Source organism: Pipistrellus hanaki (genome assembly GCF_964339955.1).
Source record: "Pipistrellus hanaki genome assembly, chromosome: 5".
Classification (NCBI taxonomy): domain Eukaryota; kingdom Metazoa; phylum Chordata; class Mammalia; order Chiroptera; family Vespertilionidae; genus Pipistrellus; species Pipistrellus hanaki.
The window spans coordinates 4,622,116-4,644,007 of record NC_140507.1 but is presented as its reverse complement, the minus strand read 5'-3'; the positions used below and the strand labels follow the sequence as shown (position 1 = coordinate 4,644,007).

General features: G+C 41.9%; 1 protein-coding gene across 5 annotated transcripts in view; it reads right to left on the bottom strand.

The window, feature by feature from the left end:
• Positions 1-21,892, bottom strand: part of FBXW11 (F-box and WD repeat domain containing 11) — a 98,921-nt gene that overhangs the window by 40,396 nt on the left and 36,633 nt on the right. For 2 of the 5 annotated variants that reach the window (XM_084884405.1, XM_084884406.1), the window contains exon 2: positions 21,770-21,871. The exons of the other annotated variants lie outside the window; for them this stretch is intronic. In XM_084884405.1, coding sequence (XP_084740531.1) covers positions 21,770-21,871 — 102 coding nt within the window. The remainder of the gene's footprint in view (positions 1-21,769; positions 21,872-21,892) is intronic. 5 annotated transcript variants of the gene reach the window in all.

Sequence of the window (21,892 nt, the reverse complement as noted above, 5' to 3'; positions counted from 1 at the left end):
AAGCCCCACCCCCACCCCATTTATAATATACTTCCCACTAAACAGCAAAGGCTCTGAGACATCTGGTCATGAAAGTCAGGTTGAGCTGGCTGAGCCTAGCTTCCCAAGTCTGTTGGATATGGACACCCCCTCCAATAATAGCTCAGCTCAGCACATATGGGCAAACATGGACTAGGGCAACAGCATGGAAGAATTCCTTCCTCCTCCCACTTACCCAGACAAACGAACGCCCTGGGGACAAAGGAAAGGCCCACTTTGGGTAAAGGCCGGCTATCTTCTTCCTATCCCCACCATCCTTCCCAGCTGCTCTGTGGGTCAGTGTGCAGGGAGGCAGAGCAGCTCGAAGCAGTGATCTAGCTCTGCCAGTAGGTGCCACCAACTAACACAGACTCCATTTCATTTAGGAAACTATGTACTTGGAGAGCTAGGTAGGAGGAATAAATTTCCTACTTTTAAAGTGCTACAAAGTCTGTATTTTGAGTTTCACGATGTGAAATGCACATAAATGTAAAATTTTTCACACACAAAGCTTCTCTACTCCTGCGCAAAAGCAGAAAGAACCCTACGAAGGGCCTGGAAGCCACTGAGGCATTCTGCCATTTCCCCATGTTTTTAAGTTTGGGGATTTAAGACATTAAGGATGGTAGATACATAATAAGAAATGCTATTAAAATGCTATTGGCTAACTCTATTGAGTATCTGGACTAGGCTTGTTTCATACATTGTCTTCTAATCTTCAGAAAATATACATAAGTAAATATTCCAAATTTACAGAAGAAACAGGACCAGAGAAGTAAGTAACTAGTTAACAGTTAGTAACTAGTAACTAGTAACAGTTAGTAAATGAGAGACATGACACTCCAGATCTAGGTTGGTTCGACTCAGAACTGTCTGTACTTTCCATATAGAAAAATACATCTAGGTGTTTTCCAACTCCTGGCTATGGCCTAACGAATCAATTTAGTAGGCGGCAACCAACATTTTTAAATAAAATGAAATTGAATCTGGGCATTCCCCTGCCCACAAAGATAAGCATAAGACAAATCACACCAAAAGGCTAAAAGGAATGAGCAAAAATATAACAGGAAAATTCAAAGTAAAAGGAAACAGTCATCATTGCAAGGAGAACCTTATTCAGGTCAAACCATTGAATAAAGAACCTAAAAGGTGATTTAGAATCACTAGAAGGCAAAATGTGTAAAAGGATAATGTGTGCTTTTATTTACTGAATAAAACATCACACAATATATCAAAGGAAAAAAAATTTTTAACATCTTGTCATATTTGACTAATCAAGTAGATCAAACCATCTGATTTTCCATGGACCGTTTTTTTAAAATTGATAGAACATCCTAGGATACGGAGGAAATCTCAAATATAATTAGAAGTCAGGTGGGGATTATTATATATTTAAGATCAGGCGAAACAGAAAAGTCTAAATCCAGTTTGGCAATTACAACTTGCCATAACTGCCAAAGATAAGTACATAGAGTAATGACTGGCAGAGGCAAAGCACACACCTTCGTTTTGTTCTTATTAATTCCACCAAAGCCCCTAATCTAGCCAAAAATTATTCCCCTTACAACTACACCTTACCAACACATTGCTGGGACAAATGAGATCATTGGAAAGCCAAGCATTCATTTGGAAAAAGAAGGGACGAGCTTAAACAAAAAAGCAGCCCTTAGCTCTAATACTAATCTTGCAACTCAAGAAGGAAGAAAGCCATGAATGCATCTATGGACACCTGACTTTTTAATACAATAACTCTCACTACCACTAACCTTCATCAGAAATCTCCTCCCTCCACACGAATACAGGGGAGGAAAACAGTTTTCTTTCTACAATGTAATAAATATGAAAAATTATTACATTTAAATCCATTATAAAAATCATGTAGCAGCAAGATAATTAAGAGGACTTCGGTAACTATTTCCTTAATTTTCCTAAGGACAGTACATAGATGCTATCATGCTACTTCTGTATGAGAAGTGATCTTATTGTATATAATACAATGTATGCCTTAGGCAACAGCTCTGTTGACTAATGAGTTTGCCGACCACTGTGTAAGGCATTATTCTTCCCAGAAGTTCTGACTTCAGGTTAAAGACATTAGTGCACTATTAAAATGTTTTTTTAAGTGTTTTTCCCTAGCAGTGGTCAGCAAACTCATTAGTCAACAACAGCGCAGCTCAGCCTGTTTGCCAACCACTGCCTTAGTACATCATGTCATTCTGCTTTTATTGAATCTGATCAAAAAGAGTTACTCCAAGATGAATTAAATATGCTCCAGCAAGCATTCAATGTTATTTTTATTTTTTTAATTTTTTTTACTAATATATTTTATTGATTTTGTACAGAGAGGAAGGGAGAGAGATAGAGAGTTAGAAACATCGATGAGAGAGAGTCATCGATCAGCTGCCTCTTGCACACCCCCTACTGGGGATATGCCCGCAACCAAGGTACATGCCCTCGACCGGAATCGAACCCGGGACCTTTCAGTCCCCAAGCCGACGCTCTATCCATTGAGCCAAACCGGTTACGGCTCAATGTTATTTTTAAACTAGAAGCCTGGTGCACAAATTCGTGTGCATTGAAAGGAAATTAATTAAAATAAAATATTTTAATATCACTATTAGCCCTTTTTCTATAATAGAAGTGTTAACCAAATTCATGATCAACAATGAAAAATTGAAAAACGTGTGCAACTGGCACCAGCGAGAGCTTTATATATATTTAGATAAACTTGCTTAATTAGATAAACCTGCTTTCTGATGTAGCTAAAGTTTTCCCAGCCCAGTGAAGCATCCCAACTTCTCTTTCAGGCAGATGTCAGCAACACAGCCCTAAATATCAACATAAAGCAGATTATTATTATAGATCATGCTGGGAGAACAAAGGGTAAAATATTTAACTACAGCAGTGTTTGACCATATTTTGTGCAGTGAGAAAACCTGAAGTCATTTTCAAGTCCCAACATTTCCTACTTCTTTTCAGATGGGTCAAATTTCTAAACTTTCTAAATCTCTGTTTTCTGGCTAATGAAAAGAAAATAGGATTCCATTGAGTCTCTAATCTACCTACTCACTTCTGTGAGGATCATATGAGATGAGGCACATAAAAACATTTCACAGACATTTGGTTCAAGTGTAAAATGTTTGCATCTTTCTAACAAAATTAAGAAGAAATAAAAATAAAGCAAGTTGGGTTCCTGGGCTGTAGAAACTCCAAGGAAGCTAGTCGCTAGGGAGAGGAAGCCAGGTGTTGTTATGTGACATCATTACCCAGTGCCCACAGCCACCATTTCCGGGCTGGGCTGGGCAGTGGGCGGCATTTTGTGCCATGGGGTCTTGGCAGCATTGGCTGCGATTTGGTGGGATGTCACTCCAGGGTGGTGGTGGGGCCTGTGTCCCACTTCGGGGAAACCAAGTGTTGCTTTGTCAGTGCCAGGTCCGTGGTCCTGTTTCTTTGTAAATGGCCAGTGCGTGTCATGGCAGCTCCTGCATTGAATGTCTGCCCCATGGTGGTCAGTGCATGAAAACTCAAGCACTGGAGGGGGGGGTCCTCCTCAGCCCGGCTTGCCCCTCCTCTCATAGTCTGTGAGCCCTCAGGAGCAGGAGGTGACCAACCATCAGAGGAAGGTGATGCCATCACACCTCTGCTGCTGCCACTGCCAGCAACGCAAGCCTTGGTGGCCATCCGAGACTTGCCTGTGCCTCGGCCGGCCCTGCTTGCCTGAATATCAGTCAGTGGGGGGTGCAGAAGGACCCGAGGCCCCCAGCAGGGCTGATGGGACTCTGGCAACAAGCATGCAGAGCAGCTGGCCCCATCCCCGCTGTGGGCACCACCATCTTGTGATGGTGTGATGATCAATTTTCATATTGCCTCTTTCTAACATAGGATATATATATATGCCTTGAATCACATATTCAAAACTTAAGAACAGAAATGTTCAAAAATTTGTAAAAAGAAATGGGGGCGGGAGGGAAGGTTTAGCTCAAATAAATAATTAAAAAGTATATATAAAAGGATAATATGCAAAGTGTCCCCTCGGGAGTTTGACCAGGAGACCAGGCGTTCAATCGCTCGCTATGATGTGCACTGACCACCAGGGGTCAGCGCAGAAGAAAGGAAGGCCCTGGCCGGCAGCCAGAAGGCCCTGATCAGCCCTCATCACCAGCCAGGCCTAGGGACCCTACTTATGCACGAATTTCGTGCACCAGGCCTCTACTTACAAAATAAATCAAAGTAAATTACAATGCCCAAGAATGATAAATTCAAATGAAAAATATAACAAGGCATTGACAAAAAGCAGGAAAATAATGTAAGATAATAAAAATAAGATAAAGCAAAATGGGATAGAGATAAAGTAGTTGACATGGAAGACAAAGAAGATCCTATGTATAATTGGAGTTTCTAAATACATACACACACACACACAAATAAACAGAAATGACATTGAGGATTATAATCCAATTATAATTCTAATTCTAATCCAGGTTACCAAGGGTTGAATGAGAGGAAATGAGGAGTGACAACTAAAAAGGTTTCATTTGGGGGTAATGAAAAATGCTCTAAATTGATTGCTTTGATAGTTGCACAATTCTGTGAATACACTAAAAATCAATGACTTGTACACTTCAAGTGTCTAAGTTGTGTGATATGTAAATTATATCTCAATAAAGCTGTAATATCTTTAAAACCAGACTGTATGTAAAAAGGGTCTCCAGGTACTAGGAAAAATTGGCTACAGCATTAAACTCCAAGAGATAGCCTAGGAAAATTAGATTTTAAAGATAAAGGAAAAACTTCTCACAGTCTCCAGTCCCAAGTAATTTAAGAGAGAGAAAATGAGAATGAGAATGAGTTAGACTGGCATCAAACTACTTGAAAACAACATTCAAAGCAAGGCATTTGTGGAGCAGCATGCTGCAAAAACTGTAGTAAAGAAAGTATAAAGCAGTGATTTTATATCCAAAGGCAATAGAAAATAGTCTTTAGTAAGTAACAGGGCAGGGAATTTTGTATCTATTGAGCCTTTCTTAGCAGAGAAGACTTGGAAAACTTTAGCAAAAAATTTAATGGTACACATTTAATATAATTATGGACTTAAGAATAAAGCAAAGATGAAAATGAGGGCAGAAGAATAATTCATACATTCTGATAATGCAACTTAAAAATTGAAAGAAGGGGTCAGAAAGAAGAAGTAAAAATAAGCTCTTATTATTGCATAGGAAATAGGTGTCAAGTAAAGAATACCATTAAAGATAGATAAACTTGTTAAGACATTAAATAAGAAACCAAGAATTAGAGGCATTTAAAAAATTATTAAGTAAAGGCTAATCAACAGAACAAAAATACAAACCTTCCTAATTTTCAAAAATAAAGAAAGCAAAGAAAACACACCCTGAAAAGAGAGAAACCAAAGGACATGCAAAATGACATGGACTAAAAACATCCTCATAGACTACTCCCAATAAGACAGAGCAAGAGAACACAAAATAAAGTTCGGAAGAATAAACATATTGAGAAGATGGGCAGACGTCAGCAGATGATTGGATCAAAAAACCATGGTACATCTACACAATGGAATACAATGCTGCCATAAAAAAGAAGGAATTCTCATCATTTGCAGCAATCTGGATGGAATTGGAGAACATCATGCTGAGTGAAATAGCCAGTCAATGAAAGAGAAACACCACATGACCTCACTCATTTATGGATGATATATCTATCAAAAGATAGATATAGAGACAGTAAAGCAACAAGCAGACTGTCCAATTACAGCGGGGAGGGTAGAGAGATCTGGGGGAGATAATAGATCAACCGAAGGACTTGTATACATGCATATAAGTACAACCAATGGACATAAAACTCTGGGGAGGGAGGGGAACAAAAAAAAATCAATAAAATATATATTTTTTTAAAATTAAAATTAAAATTTTTTTTAAATAAAATAAAAGAAAAGAAAAGAAGATGGGCAGACCTTAAAGATGTCAACCATCAAGTGTTAACAGAGACTAAACCTGCTTTTCACGCACACATGAAAATTTATTAAAATTGGTCAGGTATTAGGTCACAAAGAACTAGTAACTTTCAAAAAGGAGAAAAGTCAACTAACAATGGTCTCTGATCAAAAGATAAAAAACTAGAAATAATTCTATAAATGAAAGTGTTCCTTCCAAATCAATGCTACAGAACGATTCATGAAGCTCTGGCCGAGTGTCCTCTGAAGATGTGCCTCAACTTCCCTGTGAAACTGGGTGGTTTGATGCATGTTGTGGATTGGTTAGTTCTTGGATAAGTTTCTCTTATTTTCTTCATATTTGTTCTTCAGCAAGACAACTCAACATTATTAAAATGACAGCTCACCCCAGTTTATGAATGTCACACGTGCCCAACAATCACACAAAAAGTTCTTACAAGTTGATACTCAAGTTCACATGGAAAAAATGAACTTGTAAGACTACTCAGAAAAAAAAAAAACCATAGAGAAAGAAAAGCTACAAAGGGAAATTAAGCCCTTCAAGACATTAAAATGCACTGTAAGACACTAACTAAAAACGTAGGGGTGTTTTCTGTATTCAGAGGGTATTTTAAGCTGTGAAAGCCTCCAGTTTCTGCCACAACTACTCAACTCTTCTGTTGTAGCACAAAAGCAGCCACAGACTATATGTAGATGAATGCGTGTGGACATGCTCCAATTGAACGTATTTACAAAGACAGGGCAGGGCTTGGCCAGCAGACCCTAGTTGGCCAAATCCTGGTCAAATGGAACAGAATGTCCATAAGTAGATCCAAGTATGATACGTATGGAGATTTAGTACGTGATAAAAGTGACATCTCTGATCGCGGGAACCTTCTAATGAGAAGTTCTGGGGCAAATGGTTAGCCATTTGGAAAAAGATAAAATTAGATCCACACTTCACACAATATAATGAACAGACTCCAAACTGGTCAGAGATTTAGAGTGAAACTGTAAGTACTGGGAAAAGGCACATGAATTTCTTTAAAACCCGGGTGAAGGAAAATGTTATTTGACTAGGACGTAATAAAAGAAAAGATAAAGATTTGGCTAGATAAAATATTAAACTTTTACATAGCAATATCTTTAAAAACGCCATGAACAAAGTCAAGAAGTAAGTGAAAAACTGGAAATATTTGTAATGTATATCACAGATAAAAGGACTTACATGCCTAAAAAAATTTTTTTTTAATTGAAGGGATCAAAATTACCAAAGTCCCAATAGGAAATGAGGAAAAGATATAAACAGACCTTTTAACAGATATTTAAAAAAAAAACAAACAAAAAAAAACCCACCTTAAATAAAAGCTGTTCATGCTTGTAACTAAAAGGATGCACAATTTCTCACCGAACACTGGCAAATTCCCTGTCTATTGAACAGGGAGGAAACAGGCATGCCCAGGGGAGAATTTGGCAATATCCAACAAAACTGCATAAGTAGTTTTAACTACCTTTGATCCTGCATCTACCTTATGCTCCAGAAACCCCACTTCCAGGAATTTTCCCTGAAGTTACACTACAATTGGGTAACAATATGAAAATACATGTACACAAGGTTATTCACTAACACTGGCAACAAACCACCTGGTCATCCATTAGATACTGGCTCAGTAAACTGTGGTGTCAAAGTAATAGAGAACTATGTATCCGGAAGCAGGAATAGTAAGGCCTCCATGGACTGAAATAGAGTAATGTTCAGCGTATATTTTTAGGTGAAAAAGTAAAGTGTGAAACAGTATATCTGTTCATTATTGTATGAAAAAGAAACAAAGAGCCAGCTGGTGTTGCTCAGTGGCTGAGCATCTATCTATGAACCAGGAAGTCATAATTTGATTCCTGGTCAGGGCACATGCCTGAGTTGTGACTCACTTTCCCCCCTCCCCCCCCTCCCCCCTCCCCTCCCCCCCCCCCGTAGGGGGCGTGCAGGAGGCAGTCAATCAATGATTCTCTCTCATCATTGATGTTTCTATCTCTCTCTCTCCCTCTCCCTTCCTTTCTGAAATCAATAAAAATATATTTCAAAAAACAATCCAGAAAGAATAAACCAGAAACTAATGAAATTGGTTACTAAGTGGAAACAGGATGGAAATAATAGAAGGGGAATGACAGAATGCATTACTTTTCGTGTTGACTTAATTCTGAGACCTACATTAAATGCTTTATATACTCAAATAAAATTAAAATCAACAAGGACTGGGAGAGATGGGATATCAGCAGAAATAAATGAACCTTAATATATTTCAAGTGAGTAACATAAACACACTTAAAGGTAGAAGAAAACTAATCCAAGTGACTCTTGAACTGAATAGCTAGACTGTATAGCCACAAACATGTTTCAAGTGTAAGGGAACTCAGTGTGGTTAGCGTATTTATTTTTCAGTGATATAGATATAGATGAGCAATTCTAAAACTTTCTAGAACCGCTCAAGTATATATATTATGGAAAATAGGAGCCACGTTTCTCACGGTTAGAGAAAGGAGGGTTATGAATATGAAAAGGGTTATTACCTTATAGAAGGCTAGGATGGAGACATCACTGTGAACATGGTTTTTAATACACAGAAAAGGAGGGAGTCTTTTTAAGTAGAGAGAGTTATACATACATTACCGAACACTGGCTAAGAGGGCCTCCTAAGCAGCACACTCACACACAGCGCCCAGATCTCAACCCCATTCTCCGCTGAAGGAACCAGGGGCCCTTGGAGAATTGCCTGATTCCGAGGCCGAGTGTGGGGAAACACAAGATGAGCCTGAAACATTCTTGTCGCAGCAGAAAGGAAGTGCTTCAGGAATGAGGACAGATCACAAGAATACAGGCGCCAGCTTGTGAGGGCACGCGCTGGACAAATTCTGACCATCAACATGAAATAACAGCAGATGCTATCTCACTGAACAAAATAGGAAACTATAAGTCTACGCAGACAGACCAAAGGAATAAAACGAAATTTTCATGAAGAGAACATGTACACTATTTCAAAGTACCTCTCTGCAAAAATAAAACAATTAACCACAAAAGGGAAAAGACGTGAGTTTACAGTGAAGAAAGCTGATAGCTACCACCTCGCTCAAGGAATCAAGATGAGCACCATGAGCAAGGAGATAAGCCAAAACCATGTCCCACCCAGCATTACTTTCATGATGTTTCTATCAAAGATGAACAACCCAGACCTAATCACAAGGAAGTGATAGGCAAATCCAAATGGGCAGACATGCTACAAAGTAATGGTCTGTAATCGAGTATCCAGATCCCAAAGTCCGGCAAAGACTGAGAAGGGACTCTCCCGGACTGAGAGAGACTGAAGAAGTCTGACAGGTAGAGGCAGCAGGTCATGCTCAGCTGGTACCGCTGCTATAACGGACATGGCTGGACCTCAGACGTCACTGAGCAGAGACTGAGGACTGCATGGAAGTCATGTATCGATTCTCATGTTGTGATTATGTAAAATACCCTCCTTTGGAGGAAATCCACACTGAAACATTAGAGCAGGAGGAAGCATTCAATCCACTGTGGACTGTAACTTACAGCTAAGCCTGACACCGCCTCACAGTAAATAAAAAGCAATCTTTCCATAGATAGTTCACAGTAACACCCAACACTTCACATCACAGATCGGGTCCCTGGGAAAAGTGTGCTGCCATCTCTGTGCCCCTTTCACCGCCACCATCAGATGGTACGTGAGCATCTCCAGTCCTGACCACCATCAGATGGTACGTGAGCGTCTCCAGTCCTGACCACCATCAGATGGTACGTGAGCGTCTCCAGTCCTGACCACCATCAGATGGTACGTGAGCGTCTCCAGTCCTGACCACCATCAGATGGTACGTGAGCGTCTCCAGTCCTGACCTCGGACACACGGGCCCTGTGTCTCCCCCGGCGTTCACTACTCAATGGCACCCATTTCCAGCCCCTGAGCAATGCAGCTGTGGGCACAGTCTTTTCTTGTCGTTAACCAGGTGACAGTTTCTTCTGCCTCCCATTGCTCTAGCCCTAAGTTTTCACTTCCTGTGGTCTTACAGACGAAGGATTAACTTTTGCCTTCTACTCCCAGTGACGCCTGGCTTTCTAAGTGGAGGGTGGGGAGGAAGGGAGGTCCCTTAGAACAGGGAAATGTCTTCGCATGCCACCTACCTCCAAGGTTGGCAGCTGGGTCTTTGTATTAACACAGTGGTCGGCAAACTGCGGCTCGCGAGCCCCATGCGGCTCTTTGGCCCCTTGAGTGTGGCTCTTCCACAAAATACCATGGCCTGGGACAGTCTATTTTGAAGAAGTGGCGTTAGAAGAAATTTAGGTTTAAAAACTTTGGCTCTCAAGAGAAATTTCAATCGTTATGCTGTTGATATTTGGCTCTGTTGAATGAGTTTGCCGACCACTGTATTAACAGAATGCATGGCACATAGTTGGTAGTGAAAAATTTGTATAAGATGTTTGAGTGATTCTATGCGTTGAGTATTTTCGGAATAGCCTCCAACGGAATGATCTTGATTTTGAACTCTAGTCAGAGCACCCAGGCGATTCAATAGGACAGCAGAGGCTGGCACAGCTGCTGTGTGGCCGGAGTTCTATTTCCTGGCCAAGCAATCCAATAGTAGGAGATCTTCTTTTAGTAGGCCAGCCTGAGCTGACTCAACATGGACTCAAATTGCTCAGAGAGGAGAGTTGCCATTTGTAAAGAGGCTCGTGAATTTAGAATATACTACTGAGTCACTTTAAAAAGGCTTGTTAAACTTTTCCAAAATAATAGCGTTCAATCCCAGTGAGAGTACAGTGAGATGTAAACCCTCAGAGAGCAGTTTGACAGGAGACAGACAGCATATCTCCTATAATATAGCCTCCGCAGTTCAAAATGCAGGCAAAAGTTTTATGCACAAAGATGGTGATTAGTTTTTTAATAATAATAAAAAAATGAAGATTGTAAGCACTCAGAAAAATGACACATTTTGGGACATTTGTAAAATACATCATATAGTACATAATTTTGTTACGATAAATTTTTAATAATAGAACATTAACATAACTATCCAGAACAAGTGCACAAAGCATATAAAGTATAAAATATAGCATATAAAATTACAGTTGGCCCTTGAAAAATGCAGGTGGTAGGGGTGCTGTCCGCTGGCACAGCCAAAAGTCCATGTATAACTTCTGACTCCCCCAAAACTTAGCTGTCCCTCAGTTTTCACAGGGGACTGATTCCAGGACCTCCTCGAACATCAAATCCGAGGATGCTCAAGATTCAAACAGAAAATGGTGTAGATCAATGTATACAGTTGACCCTGTGTATCAGCAAACTCCAAACCATGAAGAGAAAACAGTATTTATGGTTGGGGGAGGAGGGAGAGAAATCCATGTAAAGGTGGACCTGTGCAATGAAAATGTATGCTGTTCAAGGATCACAATATGTACGTGTGTGCATGTGTACATATACAAAATATATATAAAATAATCTCCACTTGTAAAACATATGCTGGCTTAAGCATCAACCATTGAATCAAGAGGTCACCAGTTCAATTCCTAGTCAGGGCACGTGACCAAGTTGCAGGCTCAATTCCCAATAAGGGGCATGCAAGAGGCAGCCGATCAATGTTTCTATCTCTCTATCCCTCTCCCTTCTTCTCTCTCTAAAATCAATAAAACCATAGGTTGTTTTTTTTTTTTTTTAAGTTATCTTAAAGACCTTAAAAAAAAAAATATGCACAGATTAAAAACTAAAGCTGTGCCAAAATATTCGAGTGGCACTCCCTAAATTGAAAATTACTTGTCATTTTCCTTTACTCCAACATTCCACAATATGATTGAATTGTATAACCAAAAAGAGTATTTTTTTAAGCAAAATGAAAATACAAGCTAGTCTTCAAAGCAAGCAATGTATACTCAAAGTATTCTTTCAACTCACATGAATACCTAAACTCAAAGAAGTCAGAGAACTGGTGAGGGAGAAAGACAGGAGAGAAAAAACAACTTTACTTTCAGGCAGTGCTAAGTGCTATGAAGAAAAAATAAATACAGCAGGGAGAAGGAACTGAGTGAAAAGCAGAGTTATTTTAGATTGGGTGATTAGAGAAGGTCTCTAGAAAAAGATATTTGTGTGAGCTACAGGTATAGTAAGTTGCATTCCTATTGTGTAATGTTTTAAGATCTGGAAAACTCTGTTTACAACTTAAAATAACCATCTCTATGAAAAGTTCCTACTTTAAGAAGCAGTAACATATATTGGAATAGATAGACTAGGTTTAAAGCCCTTAGGCAAGTCACAAACTCTCCCTCTATCTGAATTTGCTCTTGTTTCTCTCTGTGTGTCTCCCCCTCCCTTCCACTCTCTCTAAAAATCAATGGAAAAATATTCTTGGGCGAGGATTAAAAAAAACAACAACAACAAAAAGACACTAAAATGAAGTGAGATTATACCAATGAAAAAGGGTTACTCTCACAAACAAAACAATGTAAATCCATAGAAACATAAAATCAGCATTTGTTTTACAAACAACTGGAGTAGTTTTAGTATGGGGCATAACACATTTTTGTTGAAAAATATAAAAAGACATCTTTTAATGTGGTCTGAACCCCATTTACCCACTTCCCTATCCTCCACTGTTAAACCTTCCCACCATACCCACTGTTCTGGAAACCAAACATGGAAACCATCAGTACAGCCAGCTTTAGTTTACTTTTCTCCCAGCACAGGCTCTCTCCCACAGGAAAATGCACGTGATTTCTTGGATACTAGTCAGGCATGGTGGCACCACCAGAACTTTCCGCAAGATACCGTGTTTCCCCAAAAATAAGACATCCTCCGAAAATAAGACCTACATACAGGTTTCCTTCTGAGTGAAATATAAGGCATCCCCCGAAAATAAGGCTCCCCCAAGCTAAACATGAGAGATTTGGTCCACTGATTCTGAAAGAAATGGAGTCACAAGAAATTCACCAGGAAATTCAGGAATTGGATTGTTAGGATGATGTTCCAGAAGATGATGACATGATTGTCATTGAATAAATGAGTAAATTCTTGATACTGTAGGATTCACAGTTTGTCTGGTTTGTGTTGACAACTACCGTACTACCGTACCGTATACAGGCAATAAATTTCCTTTATTTTCATTTAACAATAAATGTGTACCGTATTCTTCTTCATGGAAAAATAAGACATCCCCTAAAAATAAGACCTAGTACATCTTTGGGAGCAAAAATTAATATAAGACACTGTCTTATTTTCGGGGAAACAGGGTAGGAATCTACTTGCTGATCACCAAGTCACCCTGACTTCAGAAAATAGGACATGGAAACGATTTTTAAAAAATTTCCAATTATAACAAGAACAGATAAAAATAATTCTTTTAGAAAAATGTTAAAACAAATCTTTGTTTGGCTCTAAACTTTCAAAGCTCATCGCCTTTAACAAGACACTCTGACACTGGATCATATGTAAAAGCACAGCGTGGGACCTCAGGCCTACAGAGGCTGATGACCGATGATCCTAAGGAAACCAAGAACAGCCAGCGCTTGACAGACTTCTGTGAGTGGGCATCACTGGGCACAAGGACGTGAAACATGAGCATGTGATTTCAAATCAATTGGAGAAAATCTGTATCAGGAAACAGGTTGGCCATTTAGAAAGAATGTGGATCCCTAACAGATAGCATAGACCAGTGGTCGGCAAGCCATGGCTCGCAAGCCACATGCAGCTCTTTGGCCCCTTAAGTGTGGCTCTTCCACAAAATACCATGTGCGGGCGCGCACGGACAGGGCGATTGAAACTTGGTGGCCCATGCGCAGATGTTGGTTTTCGGCTCTCAAAAGAAATTTCAATCATTGTACTGTTGATATTTGGCTCTGTTGACTAATGAGTTTGTCAACCACTGACCTAGACCAATACAAATGACAGAGAAACTGAAAGAATTACATAAAGACATAAACCAGTAAAGGAATGGCAAAGGAATATCTATCTATCAATATATAAAGAGATAATATGCAAATTAGGCCAGGATGCCATAACTGTCACGACCAGCTCAGGAGGAGGCTGCACCCCACCCCAGCCCCAGCGGACAAACACCAGGGGTGGAGACATGCTCCCAGCGGCCACAGCACAGCTCGGAGCGTGCCCCCAGCGGGTGGCAGTGGCAGCCAGAGCAAAGCAGCCCAGGCCCGGGAACCTGGCAGCAGCGGAGCGAAGCCCCTGGTGCCGGAGGGAGCCCCTGGTGCCGGGGGAGCCGGTGCCAGCGTCCAGGGGAAGGAAGGCCTATTCTTGCATAAATCTTTGTGCATCAGGCCTCTAGTGATTACATAAAAAGTAAAATTTCTTTCAAAACTTGCTTCAGGGTAAAAAGCATTATAAGCAAAACTGAAAGGCAAGTGTCCAACTGGAGGAAATATTTGCAATAAGATTTCCTCAAATCATACTTTAAAAAAAAAAGTCAGCAATTAAAAAATGGGGAAAAGGAATGAAGAGATAAGTCATAAAACAAGAAATAGAAATGCCAAGAAATAAATATGTATATACATTCCAACTCACTGGCAATCACACAAATGTACATTATGTTATTTTTACATTTTCGTTCATCACTATGGCAAAGACACACAAGATTAAAATACCCAATGCCACTTAGGGCATATGAAAAGGATGAGTGGACTCACCAAGGCCCTCTTTTTTAAAATATTTTTTAAATATATCTATATCGATTTCAGAGAGGAAGGGAGAGGGAAAGAGAGGCAGAAACATCAATGATGAGAATCATTGATCGGCTGGCTCCTGCACGCCCCCTACTGGGGATCAAGCTCACAACCCAGGCATGCGCCCCGACCGGATCGAACCTGGGACCCCTCAGTCCGCAGGCCACTGAGCCAAACCAGATAGGGCTATTTTTTGTTTCTGAGCCAGCCTCTCAAAAGTATAATTTAGCAACCTAAAATGTTTTAATTGTGCACATTCTTTGACCTAAGAAATAAGTATATTTAGGTATAAAAATGATCTACTCAATATGACTTAAAATGTTTCAAAAAGTAAAGCAGTCTTTATACAGAAGAGAGAGTTTCTTAAAATCAGCAATATATCTATTAAGGGGAGTTTATGCAGTGATTTAAAATGATGGTAGGAAGTCTTAATGCATCATGTTAATATGTCATTTTTTATTATTAGTTGAAATTTAAACAAGTGCAGGCTAATTTTAATCATATTTTAAAAGCAAAACTTGCTGAAACCAATTTGGCTCAGTGAATAGGTGTCAGCCTGCAGACTGAAAGGTCCCGGGTTCGATTCCAGTCAAGGACATGTACTTTGGTTTCGCACACATCCCTAGTATGGGGTGTGCAAGAGGCAGCTGATTGATGTTTCTCTCTCTCATCGATGTTTCTAACTATCAATCTCTTCCTCTCTGTAAAAACTCAATAAAATATATTAAAAAAATAAAATAAAATAAAAGCAAAACTTAAGTATTTTTAAAGCTATCCAGAGCTATGACAATGACTGAACTAAACTGACCTACCCTCCATGAAAACAATTTAGCCATAAAGGAAGCACTGCCCACTTTGTGAGAAATCACTGAGCTACACACTTAAGATTTCTGCACTTTTCCTTAATATGCTGTAATTCAAAAAAGAAAAATAACAGCCCTCCCCTTCACCCCTCCCAACCTATAAATGACAAAGGTGCCATCAGTGGGAGACGTGCTGACTTTATGAATCTGGGGACAGGTAGCTCAGTTGATTAGAGTCGTCCCCATACACCAAGGTCGCAGGCTCAGTCCTTGGTCAGGGCACATACAAGAACCAACCAATAACTGCATAAATAAGTGGTTCAACAAATTAGTGTTTCTCTCTCTTTCTCTCTCAAAGCAATAAAAATAAATAATAAGGAAATAAAGAAAGCTGCATTCTGGCTATTGTAGGGGAGCCCAAAGGGGGGAGGGAGGACTCCCTGTAATGGAGTTACATACCCTCCCATGAACAAAGAGAACAACTTATGCACAGAAAGGCAGACAACCACCTGTTTCATCTGTTGGGGTGGGGTGGGGAAGATTATTAAACTTGTCTGCATAAGATAACTTAATAATAAAATACTGACAGTCCTTGACCAAGCAATTATACTTCTAGGAATTTATTCTACAGATATAATCATGCAAGCCAAAAAATATATGTTCAATAAAATTAGTCAAGTGCTGTCACACACACATACTCACACACACACACACACACTAAAGCCTAAAGTTCATCAAATAATGAACTGGCTATAGTAATACAAATAAAAAAATTTATAATACGGCCGGTGTGGCCCAGTAGTTGAGCATCAACCTATGAGCCAGGAGGTCATGGCTCAATTCCCAGTCAGAGCACATGCTGGGGTTGTGGGCTCCATCCCCAGTGTGGGGTGTGCAGGAGGCAGGCAATCGATAATTCTCATTATTAATATTTCTATCTTTCGCTCTCCCTTCCTCTCTGAAATCAATAAAAAAAATATATATATATTTTTTTTAATTACAAAGCCATATGATAAAATACTATTACATAGCCATAAAACAGTAGGGTTTTATATGCTGGTATGAAAAATAATCAATGTATATTATTAATTAAAAATAAAAATTTGTAGTATGGTTCTGTTTGTATTTTTTAAATATATTTTATTGTTTTGTTTTGTTTTGTTGTTTTTTTTACAGAGAGGGAGAGGGATAGAGAGCTAGAAACATCGATGAGAGAGAAACATCGACCAGCTGCCTCCTGCACACCCCCCACCGGGGATGTGCCAGCAACCAAGGTACATGCCCTTGACCGGAATCGAACCTGGGACCCCTCAGTCCGCAGACGGACGCTCTATCCACTGAGCCAAACCGGCTTCGGCTGTTTGTATTTTTTAAAGCTTTTTTTCTGAACTAATGGGAAACCAGTGAGGGAGACTTTAGCAGTGAGACCTGGGAAGGAACTTTACATGTCTTTTATAACCTTCAGTACAACTGCATATTTTTAAATCTCTGAACCTTGTTTAAAAATTTTTGAATGCTGACATAAAACAGTGATTTGTCAAACTCCTTTTTTATTTAAGCCTTCTAAGATTTGCTCAAGTTGGAGAAGGAAAGAGTTGAACTAAGAACAGTTCAATTTAAAAATCTGTTCAAGGTTGATCTGAATGTTTCTCTTTGTGTGTGTGTGTGTGTGTGTGTGTGTGTGTGTGTGTGTATGTCTGTGTGTGTGTGTGTGTGTGTGTGAAAATTTCCATAGGAGCTAAGATTTTATGTAAAACATTCTAAGAGCTCCGCTATATAAAACAGATAAATGCAGTTATTCTGGGCGAGGTGCATTTAAAACACCACGGTTATAACCATTATCATCACCATAACAACACGGAGAGCCTGCGTGATTGGATGGATTCCCCCTGCCCCACAGGCAGAGAGAAGACAGACCAAACGTCCCTCTGGGTGGTGATGAGTGGTGAGATTCCCCATGGATTTTTATCTTTAACCAAAGGAGAGCACCTGACAGCAGGGGCCGCATCATGTGCCCGGTCTGAATTTTCCTATCCTCGCCCTGCCCTGGACCTAAGACTCTAGGCTGGAATTCTCACTTCCTGAGTAGGGAACCAGGGAAAGAAATAGATTTTTGTCCCCAAAAGCGAGGCTGCTGTTACCTTCCTCTGCCTCACAGAACTCCGCGGGTAGATAACGCCACCCCCACGTGGGGGGGAGGGACCAGGTCAGGAAGCAGTCACAGGCCTCGGTCAGAGCTGTGGAGCGGCAGGCACCAGGGCAGAATTAGCTTGTATGCTCCAGAGCAGGATCCTTCCCGCCAAGCTGCTCCTTCTCTAAATGTATCTGCTCAGGGGGCAGCTTATGTTCCCACTGCGCGTTCTCGGCGGCTGTGGCTCTCGGTGCCTGTCCCAAAGAAGAGAGGAACCAGCACAGCAGCCGCCGAGAAGGTGCGTTCCTGTCCAGCACCGTCTCCACCGGAGCTGGGAAGGAGGCACTGAGTTTGATTCTCGTATCCGCGCTGTCATTCCAAGCCACCTGCCTCCCCTGCAGAAAGCCGTGCACCCGCTCCGGGAGAGCCCGCCGATGGCATCCCAGGACAAGCTGTCAGCCACTGACTGAGCCTCTACATCCGAGTCCATCAGCTCCAGGCTCTTCACACTGAGAATAAAGAGCTTCAACCTCAAAACGCCGCTGCAGAGCTGATGTCACTATAGCATGCTGACTGAAACGTTAGCTTTGCAGTTACCAGAGCTCGGGTTATTACTCAGCTCTGGCACTTTAAAACTTTGTGGCCTTAGGCAATCCAGTTCAACTTCTCACACAACACAGGACTGGTCGACAGCTTCCCCATAAAGGATTCAATGAGCGGACCTTGTGCCTGGAGCCCCATAGCCGTGAGGGGGGGGAATAAATGACCAGTACCGTACCAGCACTCACACTGGCGGCACTCTTTAAATGACCAGTACCATACCAGCACTCACACTGGCGGCACTCTTTAAATGACCAGTACCGTACCAGCACTCACACTGGCGGCACTCTTTAAATGACCAGTACCGTACCAGCACTCACACTGGCGGCACTCTTTAAATGACCAGTACCATACCAGCACTCACACTGGCGGCACTCTTTAAATGACCAATACTGTACTAGTATTAATGCTGGCGTCACTCCTGGGCCACAGAAGTCTTGGAGTCTCAGAAAACATCCCACATGTCTGAACTCTCGGGTATCTGATGTTAACAATCAACTAGTTGGAGCTGGCTGAACCAACTGCCACAGCAATGCAGTCCAGCCGGGTTCACGTCCATCTAGATATTCCAGTTCACCTGTTCTAAAGAATGCTGCGGTTTGGTCTAGTTTAAACTGGCTCCCACCTTTTGAGAGCACATGCAGCTCTGGCTAACTTCAGAGATCATTATGCAAACGCCCTGGACACTGGCTCAATCTGGACTTGTGCTCACAGGTCCCTTCTTACAGCGGGCTTCTGAGGGCAGGGAACAGGCCTGTGGCGCCCATCTCTGCGCCCACGCCAGCGTAGGCCTGCGCACCCAGTGCCAGGCCCCAGCCCCGGATCCGACCACAGAAGCGCCTGAGGAATCCCTCTAGCCTTCAGGCTTCAGAGCGCGCATGTTGGCAAAGGGAACGCAATTTCCCCTCCTGCAGACACCTGGCAGGTGTTTCATTTTTTATTCTGAAATAATGAGTAACCAAGTCATACACCAAGTATCAACATTCAGGTTTTCACAAACAGAATGAAGATGGAAAACGCTAGAAATAGTAACATTCCAGTGTAAAAATTTGGAATCAGACAAATCCGGAACTCAAATGCCAGCCCATCACTTCCCAGCTCTGCAAACAAATACTAACTTGGTCCAATCACCCATCACCTAGAGACTCCCCTTCCACACTGAAAACGGGCTGACAAGGCCCACCTCACACGGTTATCACAGAGCGAATGAATGTCTGTGAAGCACCTCGCTGGTGGTAAGTGATTTTTATTTTTTATGCCTTTCCATTCTCATCTTCAGCAGAAACTAGAGGGGTTGCATTAGGCCTAACGATACCTACCTCTGTACTCCCCCTTTTCAGAAAGTTCTTTCATTCAGTCATAGAAATGGGCTAATTGGCTGAAGTTAAACTGTCAATAGGTCAGGTGTGATCATATTAAGGGGGACCTTGCATGCAACTCAGGAGCACAGCCCAGTGAACAGGCTCCTGGTGGCCTGCTCCTGCTCACATGGACTTCCTGTGCAATGTCAAGCAAGTCATCTTTGCGATAAACCAAACATACAACACATAAGCAACAGGCCTCTGAGCGCTCAAACCCAATTCCGTCACTGCATGTTAGCACGGGCTGGAGACCAGAAATGGAGAGAAAGTGCTGGTACACATGATTCGGGAGACCAACGAGAGAGAGAGGCGGTCTCCTTGTTCATAACACGTTTGCTTGTCATCACAAATGGAACAAACGGAATGATGATGTCCTCCTCTCAGTCAGCTGAGTGCAAGTTCAGTTTCTACCCTAAAGAAAACAACACCTGACCAAATCAGACAATGCTGGCTCCGTTCACACTTTGGTGAGTATCATTCAACATTTCACTTTTTTTCCAAGTCCAATCAAGGCAAAGTCTCCATTTTTTCTCTTAGACGATTTTCCCTCGGAGAGATGAGTCAGACAAACTTTTAACACATTTGGTTTCCATTTCAACAACGTAGGAACCCAGACTTCCTGCCACTCACCCCACCTTGTGAATTCCCAACGCTGTTCAAACGGACTGAGTGCCGCCTCTCCACTCGGTCAGTTACTGCTCACCGAGTGCAAAGACACTCTGCGCTTTCAACTCTCACAACCCCATCTCCCCTTCTTAAACGCCTACCCTACTAAAAGCAACTGTAGCATTCAAGTAATAACATTTTTCAGAAAAACAGCGACAAAGAGGAACACTGTTACTATAATGCAAATATCCTTCATTCGGCACCAAGGCAGAGCCCATGCACTACCCCGGCCACTTAACATTTCTGTCCAAGGGACACGGCATGCGAGAAGCTGCTTTTCCACAGATAATTCATCACCACGCAGCCTCGCTGAAACACCAGTCTCCGGCCCCAGGAGTTAGAGCCCACCTTCTTAGACAGACTCTCAGACAGCTGACTGGCTCTTACACTGAATCCACCCTCTGGCTCATGCACTAGTGAAATCCCGGTTCCACTTTCTACAAAAAGCAATCTGAATCAATAACCACACGAATGCTGATCAGAATGTTTGCCAACAAGTACATCAAATGCACAGTCCCGATGTGAAGGAAGAGTCCCTCCTTCCTGGCTCCCCATTCCATTTGAAGACCGGAACCTGAATAGAAAGATAACCTTGAGAACAGTCAAGTCACCCCTGCCATCAATCACATCCCTCCAGCTCACTTCCTGATTCTACTCTTCCCCTGAAGCAGAGCAGTCTCGCCAGGACGCCAGGAACTCAATCATGCTTTTAAGGCTATAGCAAGCTGTCTGGAATAGGCAGTGATGAGAACAGAATGCTGCCATTGAACCCACACTTCATTAAATACATGCTCTCTCCAGCCCGCGCTTCCCCGGGGAAGCCAGTGTCTCTGCCTGGCACTCTGACATCCGTCCCAACAGTGAGCCCAGTCCACCTGCACTCCTGCACACACACAGTTTTTTGTTTTGTTTTTCCGTGAACACCCCCTCCCCGCTCCCCCAAAAGTGTTACTTTCTCTGTGGAATTCTCTGCGGCCTCGGCCTGGAAGGCGGTGCACCGGAGGACAGGTGTCAGTCTGGCCTTGGGAAGCGGCCCAAACTGACAGTTGTTGGCAGCATGAAGCTGTGAGCTCTGTAAACTTCAATTGGAGGCTTTCTACCACTGGGGATTCTCTCCCCCGCTCCTTTTTTGAAGGAGGGCGAGAAAGCAAGCCAAAAGGATGAGTTTCCAAATAGAAAAACCACCGTTTTAATTTTAAAACCCTCCCGATTGAACAAAGAGCTGGTAAAAGTAGCCAAATGGAAAATGCCAGGGCTTGGGGGCACACGCACAACTATTAAACGTGAGAATCACAACCTCCAGGGGCGGAGTAAGAATTAAAAGCAGGAGCAGAAAAAGAGGAGCCCCTCTGGGTCCTAACGCCTCCCTGTGGGGCGCCCAGGCTGGAGGAAAGCAGAGGGTTACACAGAACATTTAGCAGACTTAACATTGGATTAAACACACTACTGCAAGTTTCAACACATGTTCATGGCATACGTAAAAAACACATTTACAACAAGAAAGAAGAGAGGCACCTGGAGACATCTGACACTGGGCATGCTCTGCAGGCAACTCAGTGCGCACATGCTCTCTACCAGGTTGGCGCAGCCTAGCCACAAAGACCTTGGCACAGAACACTGCAGGATGACAAAAAGGAA